Source organism: Procambarus clarkii, chromosome 40, assembly GCF_040958095.1.
Source record: "Procambarus clarkii isolate CNS0578487 chromosome 40, FALCON_Pclarkii_2.0, whole genome shotgun sequence".
Taxonomy (NCBI): domain Eukaryota; kingdom Metazoa; phylum Arthropoda; class Malacostraca; order Decapoda; family Cambaridae; genus Procambarus; species Procambarus clarkii.
In genome coordinates, this window is record NC_091189.1 from 25432408 (window position 1) to 25455410 (window position 23003).

The following is a 23003-nucleotide window of genomic DNA, read 5'->3' on the forward strand; positions in this document are numbered from 1 at the left end:
CACCACCAGCCCCCCTAACACACCACCAGCCCCCCTAACACACCACCAGCCCCCCTAACACACCACCATCCCCCCTAACACACCACCAGCCCCCCCCCTAACACACCACCAGCCCCCCTAACACACCACCAGCCCCCCTATCACACCACCAGCCCCCCTAACACACCACCAGCCCCCCTAACACACCACCAGCCCCCCTAACACACCACCAGCCCCCCTAACATACCACCAGCAACCCTAACACACCACCAGCCCCCCTAACACACCACCAGCCCCCCTAACACACCACCAGCTCCCCTAACACACCACCAGCCCCCCTAACACACCACCAGCCCCCCCCCTAACACACCACCAGCCCCCCTAACACACCACCAGCCCCCCTAACACACCACCAGCCCCCCTAACACACCACCAGCCCCACTAACACACCACCAGCCCCCCTAACACACCACCAGCCCCCCTAAAACACCACCAGCCCCCCTAACACACCACCAGCCCCCCTAACACACCACCATCCCCCTAACACACCACCAGCCCCCCTAACACACCACCAGCCCCCCTAACACACCACCAGCCCCCCTAACACACCACCAGCCCCCCTAACACACCACCAGCCCCCCTAACACACCACCAGCCCCCCCTAACACACCACCAGCCCCCCTAACACACCACCAGCCCCCCCCTAACACACCACCAGCCCCCCTAACACACCACCAGCCCCCCTAACACACCACCAGCCCCCCTAACACACCACCAGCCCCCTTAACACACCACCAGCCTCCACTAGCCCCCCATAACACACCACCAGCCCCCCATAACACACCACCAGCCCACCTTAAAACACCACCAGCCCCCTAACACACCACCAGCCCCCCATAACACACCACCAGCCCCCCATAACACACCACCAGCCCCCCCTAAAACACCACCAGCCCCCCTAACACACCACCAGCCCCATAACACACCACCAGTCCCCCCTAACACACCACCAGCCCCCCTAACACACCACCAGTTCTCTAACACACCATCAGCCCCCATAACACACCACCAGCCCCCTAACACACCACCAGCCCCCCTAACACACTACCAGCCCCCCATAACACACCACCAGCCCCCCCTAAAACACCACCAGCCTCCCTAACACATCACCAGCCCCCCTAACACACCACCAGCCCCCGTAACACACCACCAGCCCCCCTAACACACCACCAGCCCCCCTAACACACCACCAGCCCCCTAACACACCACCAGCCCCCTCTAACACACCACCAGCCCCCTAACACACCACCAGCCCCCCTAACACACCACCAGCCCCCCTAACACACCACCAGCCCCCTTAACACACCACCAGCCTCCACTAGCCCCCCCTAACACACCACCAGCCCCATAACACACCACCAGTCCCCCCTAACACACCACCAGCCCCCCTAACACACCACCAGTTCTCTAACACACCATCAGCCCCCATAACACACCACCAGCCCCCTAACACACCACCAGCCCCCCTAACACACTACCAGCCCCCCATAACACACCACCAGCCCCCCCTAAAACACCACCAGCCTCCCTAACACATCACCAGCCCCCCTAACACACCACCAGCCCCCGTAACACACCACCAGCCCCCCTAACACACCACCAGCCCCCCTAACACACCACCAGCCCCCTAACACACCACCAGCCCCCTCTAACACACCACCAGCCCCCCTAAAACACCACCAGCCCCCCTAACACACCAACAGCCCCCCTAACACACCACCAGCCCCCCTAACACACCACCAGCCCCCCTAACACACTACCAGCCCCCCATAACACACCACCAGCCCCCCCTAAAACACCACCAGCCTCCCTAACACATCACCAGCCCCCCTAACACACCACCAGCCCCCGTAACACACCACCAGCCCCCCTAACACACCACCAGCCCCCCTAACACACCACCAGCCCCCCTAACACACCAACAGCTCCCATAACACACCACCAGCCCCCCATAACACAACACCAGCCCCCCATAACACACCACCAGACCCCTATAACACACCACCAGCCCACCCTAAAACATCACCAGCCCCCTAACACACCACCAGCCCTCCATAACACACCACCAGCCCCCCCCTAACACACCACCAGCCCCATAACACACCACCAGCCCCCCTAACACACCACCAGCCCCCTAACACACCACCAGCCCCCCATAACACACCACCAGCTCCCCATAACACACCACCAGCCCCCCCAAAAACACCACCAGCCCCCCTAACACATCACCAGCCCCCCTAACACACCACCAGCCCCCGTAACACACCACCAGCCCCCCCTAACACACCACCAGCCCCCCTAACACACCACCTGCCCCCCCTAACACACCACCAGCCCCCCTAACACACCACCAGCCCCCCTAACACACCAACAGCCCCCCTAACACACCGCCAGCCCCATAACACACCACCAGCCCCCCTAACACACCACCAGCCCCCCTAACACATCACCAGCCCCCCTAACACACCACCAGCCCCCATAACACCACGAGCCCCCCTAACACACCACCAGCCCCACTAACACACCTCCAGTTTCCCATAACACACCACCAGCCCCACTAACACACCACCAGCCCCCATAACACACCACCAGCCTCCCATAACACACCACCAGCTCCCCTAACACACCACCAGCCCCCATAACACACCACCAGCCCCCCATAACACACCACCAGCCCCCCTAACACACCACCAGCCCCACTAACACACCACCAGCCCCCCTAACACACCACCAGCCCCACTAACACACCACCAGCCCCCCTAACACACCACCAGCCCCACTAACACACAACCAGCCCCCCTAACACACCACCAGCCCCCCCATAACACACCACCAGCCCCCCTAACACACCACAAGCCCCAATAACACACCACCAGCCCCCCTAACACACCAACAGCCCCCCATAACACACCACTAGCCCCCCATTACACACCACCAGCCCCCCTAAAACACCACCAGCCCCCCTAACACACCACCAGCCCCATAACACACCACCAGCCCCCCTAACACACCACCAGCCCCCCTAACACACCACCAGCCCCCTAACAGACCACCAGCCCCCCTAACACACCACCAGCCCCCTAACACACCACCAGCCCCCCTAGCACACCACCAGCCCCCATAACACACCACCAGTCCCCCCCTAAAACACCACCAGCCCCCCTAACACACCACCAGCCCCCCTAACACACCACCAGCCCCCTTAACACACCACCAGCCCCCTAACACACCACCAGCCCCCCTAACACATCACCAGCCCCCCTAACACACCACCAGCCCCCTTAACACATCACCAGCCCCCTAACACACCACCAGCCCCCCTAACACACCACCAGCCCCCTAACACATCACCAGCCCCCCTAACACATCACCAGCCCCCCTAACACATCACTAGCCCCCCCTAACACACCACCAACCCCCTAACACACCACCAGCCCCCCTAACACACCACCAGCCCCCCTAACACACCACCAGCCCCCTTAACACACCACCAGCCCCCTAACACACCACCAGCCCCCCTAACTCATCACCAGCCCCCCTAACACACCACCAGCCCCCTTAACACATCACCAGCCCCCTAACTCACCACCAGCCCCACTAACACACCACCAGCCCCCCTAACACATCACCAGCCCCCCTAACACATCACTAGCCCCCCCTAACACACCACCAACCCCCTAACACACCACCAGCCCCCCTAACACACCACCAACCCCATAACACACCACCAGCCCCCCTAACACAACACCATCCCCCCTAACACACCACCAGCCCCCCTTACACACCACCAGCCCCACTAACACACCACCAGCCCCCCTAACACACCACCAGCCCCACTAACACACCACCAGCCCCCCTAACACACCACCAGCCCCACTAACACACAACCAGCCCCCCTAACACACCACCAGCCCCCCCATAACACACCACCAGCCCCCCTAACACACCACAAGCCCCAATAACACACCACCAGCCCCCCTAACACACCAACAGCCCCCCATAACACACCACTAGCCCCCCATTACACACCACCAGCCCCCCTAAAACACCACCAGCCCCCCTAACACACCACCAGCCCCATAACACACCACCAGCCCCCCTAACACACCACCAGCCCCCCCTAACACACCACCAGCCCCCTAACAGACCACCAGCCCCCCTAACACACCACCAGCCCCCTAACACACCACCAGCCCCCCTAGCACACCACCAGCCCCCATAACACACCACCAGTCCCCCCCTAAAACACCACCAGCCCCCCTAACACACCACCAGCCCCCCTAACACACCACCAGCCCCCTTAACACACCACCAGCCCCCTAACACACCACCAGCCCCCCTAACACATCACCAGCCCCCCTAACACACCACCAGCCCCCTTAACACATCACCAGCCCCCTAACACACCACCAGCCCCCCTAACACACCACCAGCCCCCTAACACATCACCAGCCCCCCTAACACATCACCAGCCCCCCTAACACATCACTAGCCCCCCCTAACACACCACCAACCCCCTAACACACCACCAGCCCCCCTAACACACCACCAGCCCCCCTAACAAACCACCAGCCCCCTTAACACACCACCAGCCCCCTAACACACCACCAGCCCCCCTAACACATCACCAGCCCCCCTAACACACCACCAGCCCCCTTAACACATCACCAGCCCCCTAACTCACCACCAGCCCCCCTAACACACCACCAGCCCCCTAACACACCACCAGCCCCCCTAACACATCACCAGCCCCCCTAACACATCACTAGCCCCCCCTAACACACCACCAACCCCCTAACACACCACCAGCCCCCCTAACACACCACCAACCCCATAACACACCACCAGCCCCCCTAACACAACACCATCCCCCCTAACACACCACCAGCCCCCCATTACACACCACCAGCCCTCCTAAAAAACCACTAGCCCCATAACACACCACCAGCCCCCCTAACACATCACCAGCCCCCCTAACACACCACCAGCCCCCTAACACACCACCAGCCCCCCCCTAACACACCACCAGCCCCCCTAACACACCACCAGCCCCCTAAAACACCACCAGCCCCCCTAACACACCACCAGCCCCCTTAACACACCATCAGCCCCCTTAACACACCACCAGCCCCCTAACACACCACCAGCCCCCGTAATACACCACCAGCCCCCTTAACACACCACCAGCCCCCTAACACACCACCAGCCCCCCTAACACACCACCAGCCCCCTTAACACTCCACCAGCCCCCTAACACACCACCAGCCCCCGTAACACACCACCAGCCCCCCTAACACACCACCAGCCCCACTAACACACCACCAGCCCCCCTAACACACCAACAGCCCCCCATAACACACAACCAGCCCCCCATAACACACCAACAGCCCCCCATAACACACCACCAGCCCCCCTAACACACCACCAGCCCCCCCTAACACACCACCAGCCCCCTAACACACCAACAGCCCCCATAACACACCACCAGCCCCCCTAACACACCACCAGCCCCCCTAACACACCACCAGCCCCCCTAACACACCAACAGCCCCCATAACACACCACCAGCCCCCCTAACATACCACCAGCCCCCCTAAAACACCACCAGCCCCCTTAACACACCACCAGCCCCCCTAACACACCACCAGCCCCCCATAACACACCACCAGCTCCCCCTAACACACAACCAGCCCCTCTAACATACCACTAGCCCCCTTAACACACACCAGCTCCCCCTAACACACCACCAGCTCCCCTAACACACCACCAGCCCCCCTAACACACCACCAGCCCCCTTAACACACCACCAGCCCCCTTAACACACCACCAGCCCCCGTAACACACCACCAGCCCCTTTAACACACCACCAGCCCCCTAACACACCACCAGCCCCCCTAACACACCACCAGCCCCCTTAACACAACACCAGCCCCCTAACACACCACCAGCCCCCGTAACACACCACCAGCCCCCTAACACACCACCAGCCCCGTAACACACCACCAGCCCCCCTAACACACCACCAGCCCCACTAACACACCACCAGCCCCCCTAACACACCAACAGCTCCCCATAACACACAACCAGCCCCCCATAACACACCACTAGCCCCCTAACACACCACCAGCCCCCTAACATACCACCAGCCCCCCATAACACACCACCAGCCCCCCTAACACACCACCAGCCCCCCTAACACACCACCAGCCCCCCTAACACACCAACAGCCCCCATAACACACCACCAGCCCCCCATAACACACCACCAGCCCCCATAACATACCACCAGCCCCACTAAAACACCACCAGCCCCCTTAACACACCACCAGCCCCCTAACACACCACCAGCCCCCCCTAACACACATCCAGCCCCTCTAACATACCACCAGCCCCCTTAACACAGCAAACAGCCCCCATAACACACCACCAGCCCCCCTAACACACCACCAGCCACCCCTAACACACCGCCAGCTCCCTAACACACCACCAGTCCCCCCTAACACACCACCAGCCCCCCTTAACATACCACCAGCCCCCTTAACAAACCACCAGCTCCCCTAACATACCACCAACCCCCCCTAACATACCACCAGCCCCCCTAACACACTACCAGCTCCCTTACACAATACCAGCCCCCCTAACACACCACCAGCCCCCTAACACACCTCCAGCCCCCCTTAACGCACCACCAGCCCCCCTAACACACCACCAGCCCCCCCTAACACACCACTAGCCCCCCTAACACACCACCAACCCCCTAACACACCACCAGCCCCCCTAACACACCACCAGCCCCCTTAACACACCACCAGCCCCCTTAACACACCACCAGCCCCCCCTAACACACCATCAGCCCCCTTACCGCACCACCAGCCCCCTAACACACCACCAGCCCCCCCCCCTAACACACCACTAGCCCCCCTAACACACCACCAACCCCCTAACACACCACCAGCCCCCCTAACACACCACCAGCCCCCTTAACACACCACCAGCCCCCCTAACACACCACCAGCCCCCTTAACACACCACCAGCCCCCTTAACACACCACCAGCCCCCCCTAACACACCACCAGCCCCCTAACACACCACCAGCCCCCATAACATACCACCAGCCCCCCGTAACACACCACCAGCCCCCTAACACACCACCAGCCCCAGTAACACACCACCAGCCCCCCTAACACACCACCAGCCCCTCCTAACACACCACCAGCCCCCCTAACACACCACCAACCCCCCCTAACACACCACCAGCCCCCCCAACACACCACCAGCCCCTCTAACACACCACCAGCCCCCTGTAACACACCACCAGCCCCCTAACACACCACCAGCCCCACTAACACACCACCAGCCCCCCTAACACACCACCAGCCCCTCCTAACACACCACCATCCCCCCTAACACACCACCAACCCCCCCTAACACACCACCAGCCCCCCCAACACACCACCAGCCCCCCCAACACACCACCAGCCCCTCTAACACACCACCAGCCCCCTGTAACACACCACCAGCCCCCCTAACACACCACCAGCCCCCCTAACACACCACAAGCCCCTCTAACACACCACCAGCCCCCCTAACATACCACCTGCCCCCCTAACACACCAACAGCCCCATAACAGACCGCAATTTTTTTGACATGAAACATTAACCGTAAAAACAACAAGTGATACAACAGGGAAGAGCTAGTCCTCACCAGCGTCCCGACCCTCAACACCGCGGCCGTTCAGCGCGTGCCATAAAGTAGTGACCCATGCAGCAGGTGCGATAAGGACGGCGGGGGTGGTCCACCGTGAGCTTATGGGGTCACGTGTGGGTCTGTGGATGATGTGGAGATGGCGGGGAAGTAACTTCCTATTTTCTTAACATCATAATCCCAGGAGCGGAAGCCACGCCGTCATTTCTTGCTGGTGTTGGGACCAGATGAAGGATGTGGCCAGATGGCCAGGGCCGCCACGCACTGTGAGGACGGGATGTGGTCTCATTACCACCCTCATTCTCCTTAATAGGGACATGGGCTGACCTGCCTGCACGGCTCAATAGACCCACCATCCACTAGCCTCGAGGGCTGACCTGCCTGCACGGCTCAATAGTCCCACCATCCACTAGCCTCGAGGGCTGACCTGCCTGTACGGCTCAATAGACCCACCATCCACTAGCCTCGAGGGCTGACCTGCCTGCACGGCTACAATAGACCCACCATCCACTAGCCTCGAGGGCTGACCTGCCTGCTCGGCTACAATAGTCCCACCATCCACTAGCCTCGAGGGCTGACCTGCCTGCACGGCTACAATAGTCCCACCATCCACTAGCCTCGAGGGCTGACCTGCCTGCACGGCTACAATAGACCCACCATCCACTAGCCTCGAGGGCTGACCTGCCTGCACGGCTACAATAGTCCCACCATCCACTAGCCTCGAGGGCTGACCTGCCTGCACGGCTGTGACACATCTCCTTCCACCCCTTTCTATTATACAATATTATATACATACAATAATGTATATACGTATACATAGCAGAAAACATCATTAAAACACTGATCTCATCAAAAACAGGATTAACCACATTTGAAATACATCACTAAACAATAAGATATTCACGTCGGAAAACTTAAAAATAAAATATTTAATCGAATGATATATCAAAACGAAATGCAATAAATGTGGAACACAGTTTAATGTCCTTTCAAACACCTCAACCCGACCAGTAAAACACCCTAATGGTTGTCGACATCAAATTGCCACAATATTAACGAGTACACTCCTGAAGCCCATATCAAGAGGATAACATCAGCGGCATGTGCAAGGTTGGCTAACATAAGAACGGCCTTTAGAAACTTGGATAAGGAATTTAACATTTCCCTCAAAAGCCAATCAACTTAGGTGTTGGTCCTAAGGTTATAAAGGCTACACAAAACATTACTGACTATCCAATAAAGTATATACTATCCTTGAAGAGAACTAGGAGTATACTCTCAGAGTATACTCCGGGACATGGGGTGTATATATACACACCTCTGGGTGTATAGGGAGATCATATAACCTGATGGACCCCAAGAGTCGCATGTAAACATTACGGCACCACCAAAGGTCCAACCACAGTCGTTAGTGTCTCGTGTGGCTCTGTGGCCACGTTGGGGGCCACAGGGGCCACGTGTTGCTCTGTGGCCACGTTTGGGGTCACAGTGGCCACGTGTTGCTCTGTGGCCACGTGTTGTCCTGTGGCCACGTTGGGGGCCACAGTGGCCACGTGTTGCTCTGTGGCCGCGTTGGGGGTCACGTGTTGCTCTGTGGCCACGTGCTGTCCTGTGGCCACGTGTTGTTCTGTGGCCACATTGGGGGCCACAGGGGCCACGTGTTGCCCCTGTGGCCACGTTGGGGGCCACAGGAGCCACGTGTTGCCCCTGTGGCCACGTTGGGGGCCACAGGAGCCACGTGTTGCCCCTGTGGCCACGTTGGGGGCCACAGGAGCCACGTGTTGCCCCTGTGGCCACGTTGGGGGCCACAGAAGCCACGTGTTGCCACAGTGGCCACGTTGGGGGAGACAGTGGCCACGTTGGGGGCCACAGTGGCCACGTTGGGGGCCACTGTGGCCACGTTGGGGGCCACAGTGGCCACGTTGGGGGCCACAGTGGCCACGTTGGGGGCCACAGTGGCCACGTTGGGGGCCACAGGAGCCACGTTGGGGGCCACAGGAGCCACGTTGGGGGCCACAGGAGCCACGTGTTGCCACAGTGGCCACGTTGGGGGCCACAGTGGCCACGTTGGGGGCCACAGTGGCCACGTTGGGGGCCACAGTGGCCACGTTGGGGGCCACAGTGGCCACGTTGGGGGCCACAGTGGCCACGTTGGGGGCCACAGTGGCCACGTTGGGGGCCACAGGAGCCACGTGTTGCCACAGTGGCCACGTTGGGGGCCACAGTGGCCACGTTGGGGGCCACAGTGGCCACGTTGGGGGCCACTGTGGCCACGTTGGGGGCCACAGACAATTTGTCCTTCAAAACAATTCGATTCAAAATTGTAAATGTATATATGATAAAAGTAATAGAAAAAGAAGAACAATATTAATAGTCACAACAACAGTAGTAGTCACAACAGTAGTAGTCACAACAGTAGTAGTCACAACAGTAGTAGTCACAACAGAAGTAGTCACAACAGTAGTAGTCACAACAGTAGTAGTCACAACAGTAGTAGTCACAACAGTAGTAGTCACAACAGTAGTAGTCACAACAGTAGTAGTCACAACAGTAGTAGTCACAACAGTAGTAGTCACAACAGTAGTAGTCACAACAGTAGTAGTCACAACAGTAGTAGTCACAACAGTAGTAGTCACAACAGTAGTAGTCACAACAGTAGTAGTCACAACAGTAGTAGTAACAACAGTAGTAGTCACAACAGTAGTAGTCACAACAGTAGTAGTCACAACAGTAGTAGTCACAACAGTAGTAGTCACAACAGTAGTAGTCACAACAGTAGTAGTCACAACAGTAGTAGTCACAACAGTAGAAGTCACAACAGTAGTAGTAGTCACAACAGTAGTAGTCACAACAGTAGTAGTCACAACAGTAATAGTGGTCACAACAGTATAGTAGTCACAACAGTAGTAGTAGTCACAACAGTAGTAGTAGTCACAACAGTAGTATTAGTCACAACAGTAGTAGTAGTCACAACAGTAGTAGTAGTCACAACAGTAGTAGTAGTCTCAACAGTAGTAGTAGTCACAACAGTAGTAGTAGTCACAACAGTAGTATTAGTCACAACAGTAGTAGTAGTCACAACAGGATTAGTCACAACAGCAGTAGTAGTCACAACAGCAGTAGTAGGCACAGCAGTAGTAGGCACAGCACTAGTAGACACAACAGTAGTAGTCACAACAGTAGTAGTTGTCACAACGGTAGTAATAGTCACAATAGTAGTAACAACAGTAGTAGTTGTCACAATAGTAGTAGTAATCACAACAGTAGTAGTAGTTACAACAGTAGTAGTAGTTACAACAGCAGTAATAGTCACAACAGTAGTAGTAGTCACAACAGTAGTAGTAGTTGTCACAACAGTAGTAGTCACAACAGTAGTAGTTGTCACAACAGTAGTAATAGTCAAAATAGTAGTCACAACAGTAGTAATAGTCAAAATAGTAGTCACAACAGTAGTAGTTGTCTCAACAGTAGTAATAGTCACAACAGTAGTAGTTGTCACAACAGTAGTAATAGTCACAACAGTAGTAGTTGTCACAACAGTAGTAATAGTCACAACAGTAGTAGAAGTCACAACAGTAGTAGTAATCACATCAGTAGTAGTAATCACAACATTAGTAGTAGTCACAACAGTAGTAGTAGTAGTCACAACTTTAGTAGTTGTCACAACAGTAGTAGTTGTCACAACAATAGTAGAAGTCACAACAGTAGTAGTAATCACATCAGTAGTAGTAATCACAACATTAGTAGTAGTCACAACAGTAGTAGTAGTAGTCACAACTTTAGTAGATGTCACAACAGTAGTAGTTGTCACAACAATAGCAGTAGTCACAACATTAGTAGTAGTCACAACAGTAGTAGTAGTAGTCACAACTTTAGTAGTTGTCACAACAGTAGTAGTTGTCACAACAATAGCAGTAGTCACCACAGTAGAAGTTGTCACAACATTAGTAGTAGTCACAAAAGTAATAGTAGTCACAACAGTATTAGTAGTCACAACAGTAGTAGTTGACACAAGATTATTATTCACAACAGTACTAGTAGTCACAACAGTAATAGTAGTCACAACAGTAGTATTCATAATAGTAGTAGTAGTAGTCACAACAGTAGAAGTCACAACAGTAGTAGTCACAACAGTAATTGTCACAACAGTAGTAGTCACAACAATAGACGTAGTCACAACAGTAGTTGTCACAACAGTAGTTGTCACAACAGTAGTAGTAGTCACAACAGTAGTAGTAGTGACGGCAGTAGTAGTCACAACATGATTAGTCACAACGGTAGTAGTCACAACAGTAGTAGTAGTCACAAAAGTAGTAGGCACAACAATAGTAGTAGTCAAAACAGTAGTAGTCACAAAAGTAATAGTAGTCACAACAGTATTAGTAGTCACAACAGTAGTAGTTGACACAACATTATTATTCACAACAGTACTAGTAGTCACAACAGTAGTAGTAGTCACAACAGTAGTATTCATAATAGTAGTAGTACTAGTCACAACAGTAGAAGTCACAACAGTAGTAGTCACAACAGTAATTGTCACAACAGTAGTAGTCACAACAATAGACGTAGTCACAACAGTAGTTGTCACAACAGTAGTAGTAGTCACAACAGTAGTAGTAGTCACGGCAGTAGTAGTCACAACAGGATTAGTCACAACGGTAGTAGTCACAACAGTAGTAGTAGTCACAAAAGTAGTAGGCACAACAATAGTAGTAGTCAAAACAGTAGTAGTTGTCATAACAGTAGTAGTAATCACAACAGTAGTAGTCGCAACAGCCGTAGTAGTCACAACAATAGTAGTAGTCACAACAGTAATAGTAGTCACAACAGTAGTAGTCACAACAGTAGAAGTCACAACAGTAGTAGTCACAACAGTAGTTGTCACAACAGTAGTAGTCACAACAGTCGTAGTAATCACAACATTAGTAATCACAACAGTAGTAATCACAACAGTAGTAGTCACAACAATAGAAGTAGTCACAACAGTAGTAGTCACAACAGTAGTTGTCACAACAGTAGTTGTAGTCACAACAGTAGTAGAAGGCACAGCATTAGTAGTCACCACAGTAGTATTCACAACAGTAGTACTCACAACAGTAGTAGTTGTCACAACAGTAGAAGTCACAACAGTAGTAGTAGTCACAACAGTAGTATTCATAATAGTAGTAGTAGTAGTCACAACAGTAGAAGTCACAACAGTAGTAGTCACAACAGTAATTGTCACAACAGTAGTAGTCACAACAATAGACGTAGTCACAACAGTAGTTGTCACAACAGTAGTAGTAGTCACAACAGTAGTAGTAGTCACGGCAGTAGTAGTCACAACAGGATTAGTCACAACGGTAGCAGTCACAACAGTAGTAGTAGTCACAAAAGTAGTAGGCACAACAATAGTAGTAGTCAAAACAGTAGTAGTCACAACAGTAGTAGTTGTCATAACAGTAGTAGTAATCACAACAGCAGTAGTCACAACAGCCGTAGTAGTCACAACAATAGTAGTAGTCACAACAGTAATAGTAGTCACAACAGTAGTAGTCACAACAGTAGAAGTCACAACAGTAGTAGTCACAACAGTAGTTGTCACAACAGTAGTAGTCACAACAGTCGTAGTAATCACAACAGTAGTAGTCACAACAATAGAAGTAGTCACAACAGTAGTAGTCACAACAGTAGTTGTCATAACAGTAGTTGTAGTCACAACAGAAGTAGAAGGCACAGCATTAGTAGTCACCACAGTTGTATTCACAACAGTAGTACTCACAACAGTAGTAGTTGTCACAACAGTAGAAGTCACAACAGTAGTAGTCACAACATTAGTAGTCACAACAATAGAAGTAGTCACAACAGTAGTAGTCACAACAGTAGTTGTCACAACAGTAGTTGTCACAACAGTAGTTGTCACAACAGTCGTAGTAATCACAACAGTAGAAATCACAACAGTAGTAGTCACAACAGCAGTAGTCACAACAGTAGTTGTCACAACAGTAGAAGTCACAACAGTCGTAGTAATCACAACAGTAGTAGTCACAACAGTAGTGGTCACAACAGTAGAAGTCACAACAGTCGTAGTAATCACAACAGTAGTAATCACCACAGTAGTAGTCACAACAATAGAAGTAGTCACAACAGTAGTAGTCACAACAGTAGTTGTCACAACAGTAGTAGTAGTCACAACAGTAGTAGTAGTCATAATAGTAGTAGTAGGCACAGCAGTAGTTGTCACCACAATAGTACTCACAACAGTAGTAGTTGTCACAACAGGAGTTGTCACAACAGTAATAGTCACAACAGTAGTTGTCACAACGGTAGTAGTCACAACAATAGTAGTAGTCATAACAGAAGTAGTCACAACAGTAGTACTTGTCACAACAGCAGTAGTAGTCACAACAGTAGTAGTAGTCACAACAGACGTAGTAATCACAACAGTAGTAGTACTCACAACAGTAGTAATAGTCACAACAGTAGTTGTCACATCAGTAGTAGTCACAACAATAGTATTAGTCAAAACAGTGGTAGTCACAACAGTAGTAGTTGTCACAACAGGAGTAGTAGTGACAACAGTAGTAGTAATCACACCAGTAGTAGTAGTCACAACAGTAGTAGTAGTCACAACAGAATTATAAGTCATAACAGTAATAGAAGTCACAACAGTAGTTGTTGTCACAACAGTAGTAGTAGTGACAACAGTAGTAGTAATAACAACATTAGTCGTAGTCACAACTGTAGTAGTAGTCACAACATTAGTAGTAGTAGTCACAACATTAGTAGTAGTAGTCACAACTTTAGTAGTCACAACTTTAGTAGTCACAACAGTAGTAATAGTCACAACAGTAGTAATAGTCACAACAGTAGTAGTAGTCACAACAGTATTATAAATCACAACAGTAATAGAAGTCACAACAGTAGTAGTAGTCTCAACAGTAGTAGTAATCACAACATTAGTCGTAGTCACAAGAGTAGTAGTAGTCATAACAGTAGTAGTAGTAGTCACAACGTTAGTAGTCACAACTTTAGTAGTCACAACAGTAGTAATAGTCACAACAGTAGTAGTAGTCAAACAGTAATATAAATCACAACAGTAGTAGAAGTCACAACAGTAGTAATTGTCATAACAATAGTAGTCACAACAGTAGTAATTGTCATAACAATAGTAGTCACAACAATATAAGTCACAACAGTATTAATCACAACAGTAGTAGTCACATCAGTAGTAGTCAACCCAGTAGTAGTCACAACAAATTAGCAGTCACAACAGTTGTAGTCACAACGGTAGTAGTAGTCACAACAGCAGAAGTCACAACAGTTGTAGTCTCAACAGTAGTAGTATTCACAACAGTATTAGTAGGCACAGCAGTAGTAGACACAACAGTAGTAGTACTCACAACAGAAGTAGTTGTCACAACAGTAGTAGTCACAATAGGAGTAGTCACAACAGTAGTACTAGTCACAACAGTAGTAGTCACAACAGTAGTAGTAGTCATAACAGTAGTAGTCACAAAAAAAGTAGTAGTCACAACAGTAGCAGTAGTCAAAACAGTAGTAGTTGTTACAGCAGTAGTAGTAATCACAACAGTAGTAGTAGTAGTAGTCACAACTTTAGTAGTTGTCACAACAGTAGTAGTAGTCAGAACAGTAGTAGTAGTCACAACAGTAGTAGAAGTCACAACAGTAGTAGTAGTCACAGCAGTAGTAGTAATCACAACAGTAGTAGTAGTCACAACTTTAGTAGTTGTCACAACAGTAGTAGTAGTCAGAACAGTAATAGTTGTCACAACAGTAGTAGTAGTCACAACAGTAGTAATAGTTACAGCAGTAGTAGTCACAACAGTAGTTGTCACAACAGTAGTAGTCACAACAGTAGTAGTCACAACAGTAGTAGTAGTCAGAACAGTAGTAGTTACAACAATAGTAGTAGTCACAACAATAGTAGTATTCAAAACAGTAGTATTCACAACAGTTCTAGTTGTCACAAGAGTAGGAGTCAAAACAGTATTAATAGTCACAACAGTAGTATTCACAACAGGAGTAGTCACAACAGTAGTAGTAGTCACAACAGTAGTAGTCACAACAGTAGTAGTCACAACAGTAGTAGTCACAACAGTAGAAGTCACAACAGTTCTAGTTGTCACAAGAGTAGAAGTCAAAACAGTAGTAGTAGTCACAACAGTAGTAGTCAGAACAGTAATAGTCACAAAAAAGTAGTCACAACAGTAGTTGTTACAACAGTAGTAGTCACAACAGTAGTTGTCACAACAGTAGTAGTCACAACAATAGTTATAGACAAAACAGTAGTAGTCTAAACAGTAGTAGTTGTCATAACAGTAGCAGTAATCACAACAGTAGTAGACACAACAGCCGTAGTAGTCACAACAATAGTAGTAGTCACAACAGTAATAGTAGTCAGAACAGTAGTAGTCACAACAGTAGAAGTCACAACAGTAGTAGTCACAACAGTAGTTGTCACAACAGTAGTAGTCACAACAGTCGTAGTAATCACAACATTAGTAATCACAACAGTAGTAATCACAACAGTAGTAGTCACAACAATAGAAGTAGTCACAACAGTAGTAGTCACAACAGTAGTAGTCACAACAATAGAAGTAGTCACAACAGTAGTAGTCACAACAGTAGTTGTCACAACAGTAGTTGTAGTCACAACAGTAGTAGAAGGCACAGCATTAGTAGTCACCACAGTAGTACTCACAACATTAGTAGTGGTCACAACAGTAGAAGTCACAACAGTAGTAGTAGTCACAACAGTAGTATTCATAATAGTATTAGTAGTAGTCACAACAGTAGAAGTCACAACAGTAGTAGTCACAACAGTAATTGTCACAACAGTAGTAGTCACAACAATAGACGTAGTCACAACAGTAGTTGTCACAACAGTAGTAGTAGTCACAACAGTAGTAGTAGTCACGGCAGTAGCAGTCACAACAGGATTAGTCACAACGGTAGTAGTCACAACAGTAGTAGTAGTCACAAAAGTAGTAGGCACAACAATAGTAGTAGTCAAAACAGTAGTAGTCACAACAGTAGTAGTTGTCATAACAGTAGTAGTAATCACAACAGTAGTAGTCACAACAGCCGTAGTAGTCACAACAATAGTAGTAGTCACAACAGTAATAGTAGTCACAACAGTAGTAGTCACAACAGTAGAAGTCACAACAGTAGTAGTCACAACAGTAGTTGTCACAACAGTAGTAGTCACAACAGTCGTAGTAATCACAACAGTAGTAGTCACAACAATAGAAGTAGTCACAACAGTAGTAGTCACAACAGTAGTTGTCACAACAGTAGTTGTAGTCACAACAGTAGTAGAAGGCACAGCATTAGTAGTCACCACAGTTGTATTCACAACAGTAGTACTCACAACAGTAGTAGTTGTCACAACAGTAGAAGTCACAACAGTAGTAGTCACAACATTAGTAGTCACAACAATAGAAGTAGTCACAACAGTAGTAGTCACAACAGTAGTTGTCACAACAGTAGTTGTCACAACAGTAGTTGTCACAACAGTCGTAGTAATCACAACAGTAGAAATCACAACAGTAGTAGTCACAACAGTAGTAGTCACAACAGTAGTTGTCACAACAGTAGAAGTCACAACAGTCGTAGTAATCACAACAGTAGTAATCACCACAGTAGTAGTCACAACAGTAGTGGTCACAACAGTAGAAGTCACAACAGTCGTAGTAATCACAACAGTAGTAATCACCACAGTAGTAGTCACAACAATAGAAGTAGTCACAACAGTAGTAGTCACAACAGTAGTTGTCACAACAGAAGTAGTAGTCACAACAGTAGTAGTAGTCACAATAGTAGTAGTAGGCACAGCAGTAGTTGTCACCACAATAGTACTCACAACAGTAGTAGTTGTCACAACAGGAGTAGTCACAACAGTAATAGTCACAACAGTAGTTGTCACAACGGTAGTAGTCACAACAATAGTAGTAGTCATAACAGAAGTAGTCACAACAGTAGTAGTTGTCACAACAGCAGTAGTAGTCACAACAGTAGTAGTAGTCACAACAGACGTAGTAATCACAACAGTAGTAGTACTCACAACAGTAGTAATAGTCAAAACAGTAGTTGTCACATCAGTAGTAGTCACAACAATAGTATTAGTCAAAACAGTGGTAGTCACAACAGTAGTAGTTGTCACAACAGGAGTAGTAGTGACAACAGTAGTAGTAATCACAACAGTAGTAGTAGTCACAACAGTAGTAGTAGTCACAACAGAATTATAAGTCATAACAGTAATAGAAGTCACAACAGTAGTTGTTGTCACAACAGTAGTAGTAGTGACAACATTAGTAGTAGTAGTCACAACTTTAGTAGTCACAACTTTAGTAGTCACAACAGTAGTAATAGTCACAACAGTAGTAATAGTCACAACAGTAGTAGTAGTCACAACAGTATTATAAATCACAACAGTAATAGAAGTCACAACAGTAGTAGTAGTCTCAACAGTAGTAGTAATCACAACGGTAGTAGTAATCACAACATTAGTCGTAGTCACAACAGTAGTAGTAGTCATAACAGTAGTAGTTGTAGTCACAACGTTAGTAGTCACAACTTTAGTAGTCACAACAGTAGTAATAGTCACAACAGTAGTAGTAGTCAAACAGTAATATAAATCACAACAGTAGTAGAAGTCACAACAGTAGTAATTGCCATAACAATAGTAGTCACAACAATATAAGTCACAACAGTATTAATCACAACAGTAGTAGTCACATCAGTAGTAGTCACAACAGTAGTAGTAGTCACAACAGCAGAAGTCACAACAGTTGTAGTCACAACAGTAGTAGTATTCACAACAGTATTAGTAGGCACAGCAGTAGTAGACACAACAGTAGTAGTACTCACAACAGAAGTAGTTGTCACAACAGTAGTAGTCACAATAGGAGTAGTCACAACAGTAGTACTAGTCACAACAGTAGTAGTCACAACAGTAGTAGTAGTCATAACAGTAGTAGTCACAAAAAAAGTAGTAGTCACAACAGTAGCAGTAGTCAAAACAGTAGTAGTTGTTACAGCAGTAGTAGTAATCACAACAGTAGTAGTAGTAGTAGTCACAACTTTAGTAGTTGTCACAACAGTAGTAGTAGTCAGAACAGTAGTAGTAGTCACAACAGTAGTAGAAGTCACAACAGTAGTAGTAGTCACAGCAGTAGTAGTAATCACAACAGTAGTAGTAGTAGTCACAACTTTAGTAGTTGTCACAACAGTAGTAGTAGTCAGAACAGTAATAGTTGTCACAACAGTAGTAGTAGTCACAACAGTAGTAATAGTTACAGCAGTAGTAGTCACAACAGTAGTTGTCCCAACAGTAGTAGTCACAACAGTAGTAGTAGTCAGAACAGTAGTAGTTACAACAATAGTAGTAGTCACAACAATAGTAGTATTCAAAACAGTAGTAGTCACAACAGTTCTAGTTGTCACAAGAGTAGGAGTCAAAACAGTATTAATAGTCACAACAGTAGTATTCACAACAGGAGTAGTCACAACAGTAGTAGTAGTCACAACAGTAGTAGTAGTCACAACAGTAGTAGTCACAACAGTAGTAGTCACAACAGTTCTAGTTGTCACAAGAGAAGAAGTCAAAACAGTAGTAGTAGTCACAACAGTAGTAGTCAGAACAGTAATAGTCACAAAAAAAGTAGTCACAACAGTAGCAGTAGTCAAAACAGTAGTAGTTGTTACAGCAGTAGTAGTAATCACAACAGTAGTAGTAGTAGTAGTCACAACTTTAGTAGTTGTCACAACAGTAGTAGTAGTCAGAACAGTAGTAGTAGTCACAACAGTAGTAGAAGTCACAACAGTAGTAGTAGTCACAGCAGTAGTAGTAATCACAACAGTAGTAGTAGTAGTCACAACTTTAGTAGTTGTCACAACAGTAGTAGTAGTCAGAACAGTAATAGTTGTCACAACAGTAGTAGTAGTCAGAACAGTAGTAATAGTTACAGCAGTAGTAGTCACAACAGTAGTTGTCACAACAGTAGTAGTCACAACAGTAGTAGTAGTCAGAACAGTAGTAGTTACAACAATAGTAGTAGTCACAACAATAGTAGTATTCAAAACAGTAGTAGTCACAACAGTTCTAGTTGTCACAAGAGTAGGAGTCAAAACAGTATTAATAGTCACAACAGTAGTATTCACAACAGGAGTAGTCACAACAGTAGTAGTAGTCACAACAGTAGTAGTAGTCACAACAGTAGTAGTCACAACAGTTCTAGTTGTCACAAGAGAAGAAGTCAAAACAGTGGTAGTAGTCACAACAGTAGTAGTCAGAACAGTAATAGTCACAAAAAAAGTAGTCACAACAGTAGTTGTTACAACAGTAGTAGTCACAACAGTAGTTGTCACAACAGTAGTAGTCACAACAATAGTTATAGACAAAACAGTAGTAGTCAAAACAGTAGTAGTTGTCATAACAGTAGCAGTAATCACAACAGTAGTAGACACAACAGCCGTAGTAGTCACAACAATAGTAGTAGTCACAACAGTAATAGTAGTCAGAACAGTAGTAGTCACAACAGTAGAAGTCACAACAGTAGTTGTCGCAACAGTAGTAGTCATAACAGTCGTAGTAATCACAACAGTAGTAATCACAACAGTAGTAATCACAACAGTAGTAGTCACAACAATAGAAGTAGTCACAACAGTAGTAGTCACAACAGTAGTTGTCACAACAGTAGTATTAGTAGTCACAACAGTAGTAGTAGGCACAGCAGTAGTAGTCACCACAGTAGTACTCAGAACAGTAGTAGTCACAACAGTAGTAGTCACAACAGTAGTTGTCACAACAGTAGTTGTCACAACAGTAGTTGTCACAACAGTAGTTGTCACAACAGTCGTAGTAATCACAACAGTAGTAATCACAACAGTAGTAGTCACAACAATAGAAGTAGTCACAACAGTAGTACTCACAACAGTAGTTGTCCCAACAGAAGTAGTAGTCACAACAGTAGTAGTTGTCAGAACAGTAGTAGTCACAACAGTACTAGTAATCACAACAGTAGTAGTCACAACAGTAGTAGTAGTCACAACAGTAGTAGTTGTCACAACAGTAGTAGTTGACACAACAGTAGTAGTCACCACAGTTGTACTCACAACAGTAGTAGTCACAACAGTAGTAGTAGTCATAACAGTAGTAGTCACAACAGTAGTAGTCACAACGGTAGTAGTAATCATAACAGTAGTAGCCATAACAGTAGTAGTCACAACAGTAGTAGTCACAACAGTAGTAGTCACAACAGTAGTAGTCACAACAGTAGAAGTAGTCATAACAGTAGTAGTCACAACAGTAGTAGTCACAACAGGATTAGTCACAACAGTAGTAGTCAAAACAGTAGTAGTCACAACAGTAGTAGTTGTCACAGCAGAAGAAGTTGTCACAACAGTAATGTAACTGGTGGTAGTCACACCAACAGTAGTTGTAGTAGTTACTCCAGTAGTAGTAGTAGTAGTAGTAGTAGTAGTAGTTACAGTAGTAGTGCTGTAAACGTATTCCTAAACAACATAATATTTGTCTTAATCTCTTTACAATAACTCCTAAGGAAACTGGTTGTGACGTCATTGTATACCTTGCGTCATGCTGTGTGGTTGTGACGTCATTGTTTACCTTGCGTCATGCTGTGTGGTTGTGACGTCATTGTTTACCTTGCGCCATGCTGTGTGGTTGTGACGTCATTGTTTACCTTGCGTCATGCTGTGTGGTTGTGACGTCATTGTTTACCTTGCGCCATGCTGTGTGGTTGTGACGTCATTGTTTACCTTGCGCCATGCTGTGTGGTTGTGACGTCATTGTTTACCTTGCGCCATGCTGTGTGGTTGTGACGTCATTGTTTACCTTGCGTCATGCTGTGTGGTTGTGACGTCATTGTTTACCTTGCGCCATGCTGTGTGGTTGTGACGTCATTGTTTACCTTGCGCCATGCTGTGTGGTTGTGACGTCATTGTTTACCTTGCGCCATGCTGTGTGGTTGTGACGTCATTGTTTACCTTGCGTCATGCTGTGTGGTTGTGACGTCATTGTTTACCTTGCGCCATGCTGTGTGGTTGTGACGTCATTGTTTACCTTGCGCCATGCTGTGTGGTTGTGACGTCATTGTTTACCTATCACACAACCTAGTGGCGAGGACGGCTGTTATTGGCTGGTGGGAGGTTAGCACTCCTTGCTTGTATTACTTGGTTCATTATTATTATATTAGCATTTTAACCTTGTATCAATCCCACCCTTCATAAACACATCAATCCCACCCTTCATAAACACATCAATCCCACCCTTCAAAAGCACATCAATCCCTCCCTTCATAAACACATCAATCCCTCCCTTCATAAACACATCAATCCCACCCTTCATAAACACATCAATCCCACCCTTCATAAACACATCAATCCCTCCCTTCATAAACACATCAATCCCTCCCTTCATAAACACATCAATCCCACCCTTCAAAAGCACATCAATCCCTCCCTTCATAAACACATCAATCCCTCCCTTCATAAACACATCAATCCCACCCTTCATAAACACATCAATCCCACCCTTCATAAACACATCAATCCCTCCCTTCATAAACACATCAATCCCTCCCTTCATAAACACATCAATCCCACCCTTCATAAACACATCAATCCCACCCTTCATAAACACATCAATCCCTCCCTTCATACACACATCAATCCCACCCTTCATAAACACATCAATCCCACCCTTCATAAACACATCAATCCCTCCCTTCATACACACATCAATCCCACCCTTCATAAACACATCAATCCCACTCTTCATAAACACATCAATTCCACCCTTCATAAACACATCAATCCCACCCTTCATAAACACATCAATCCCACCCTTCATAAACACATCAATCCTACCCTTCATAAACACATCAATCCCTCCCTTTATACACACATCAATCCCACCCTTCATAAACACATCAATCCCTCCCTTCATAAACACATCAATCCCTCCCTTCATAAACACATCAATCCCACCTTTCATAAACACATCAATCCCACCCTTCATAAACACATCAATCCCTCCCTTCATAAACACATCAATCCCTCCCTTCATAAACACATCAATCCCACCCTTCATAAACACATCAATCCCTCCCTTCATACACACATCAATCCCTCCCTTCATAAACACATCAATCCCTCCCTTCATAAACACATCAATCCCACCCTTCATAAACACATCAATCCCACCCTTCATAAACACATCAATCCCTCCCTTCATA

The 23003-nt window shown here is 47.9% G+C and overlaps 1 protein-coding gene across 1 annotated transcript in view; it reads right to left on the reverse strand.

The window, feature by feature from the left end:
* LOC123750088 (uncharacterized) overlaps window positions 1-21801 on the reverse strand; it is a 73650-nt gene extending 51849 nt beyond the window's left edge. The window contains exons 1-3 of the mRNA XM_069338504.1: window positions 21792-21801; window positions 21177-21261; window positions 9144-10041 (exon numbers count right to left, since the gene is read on the reverse strand). Of these exons, the coding sequence (XP_069194605.1) occupies window positions 9144-10041; window positions 21177-21261; window positions 21792-21801 (993 nt within the window). The remainder of the gene's footprint in view (window positions 1-9143; window positions 10042-21176; window positions 21262-21791) is intronic.
* Window positions 21802-23003: the final 1202 nt, after the last annotated feature.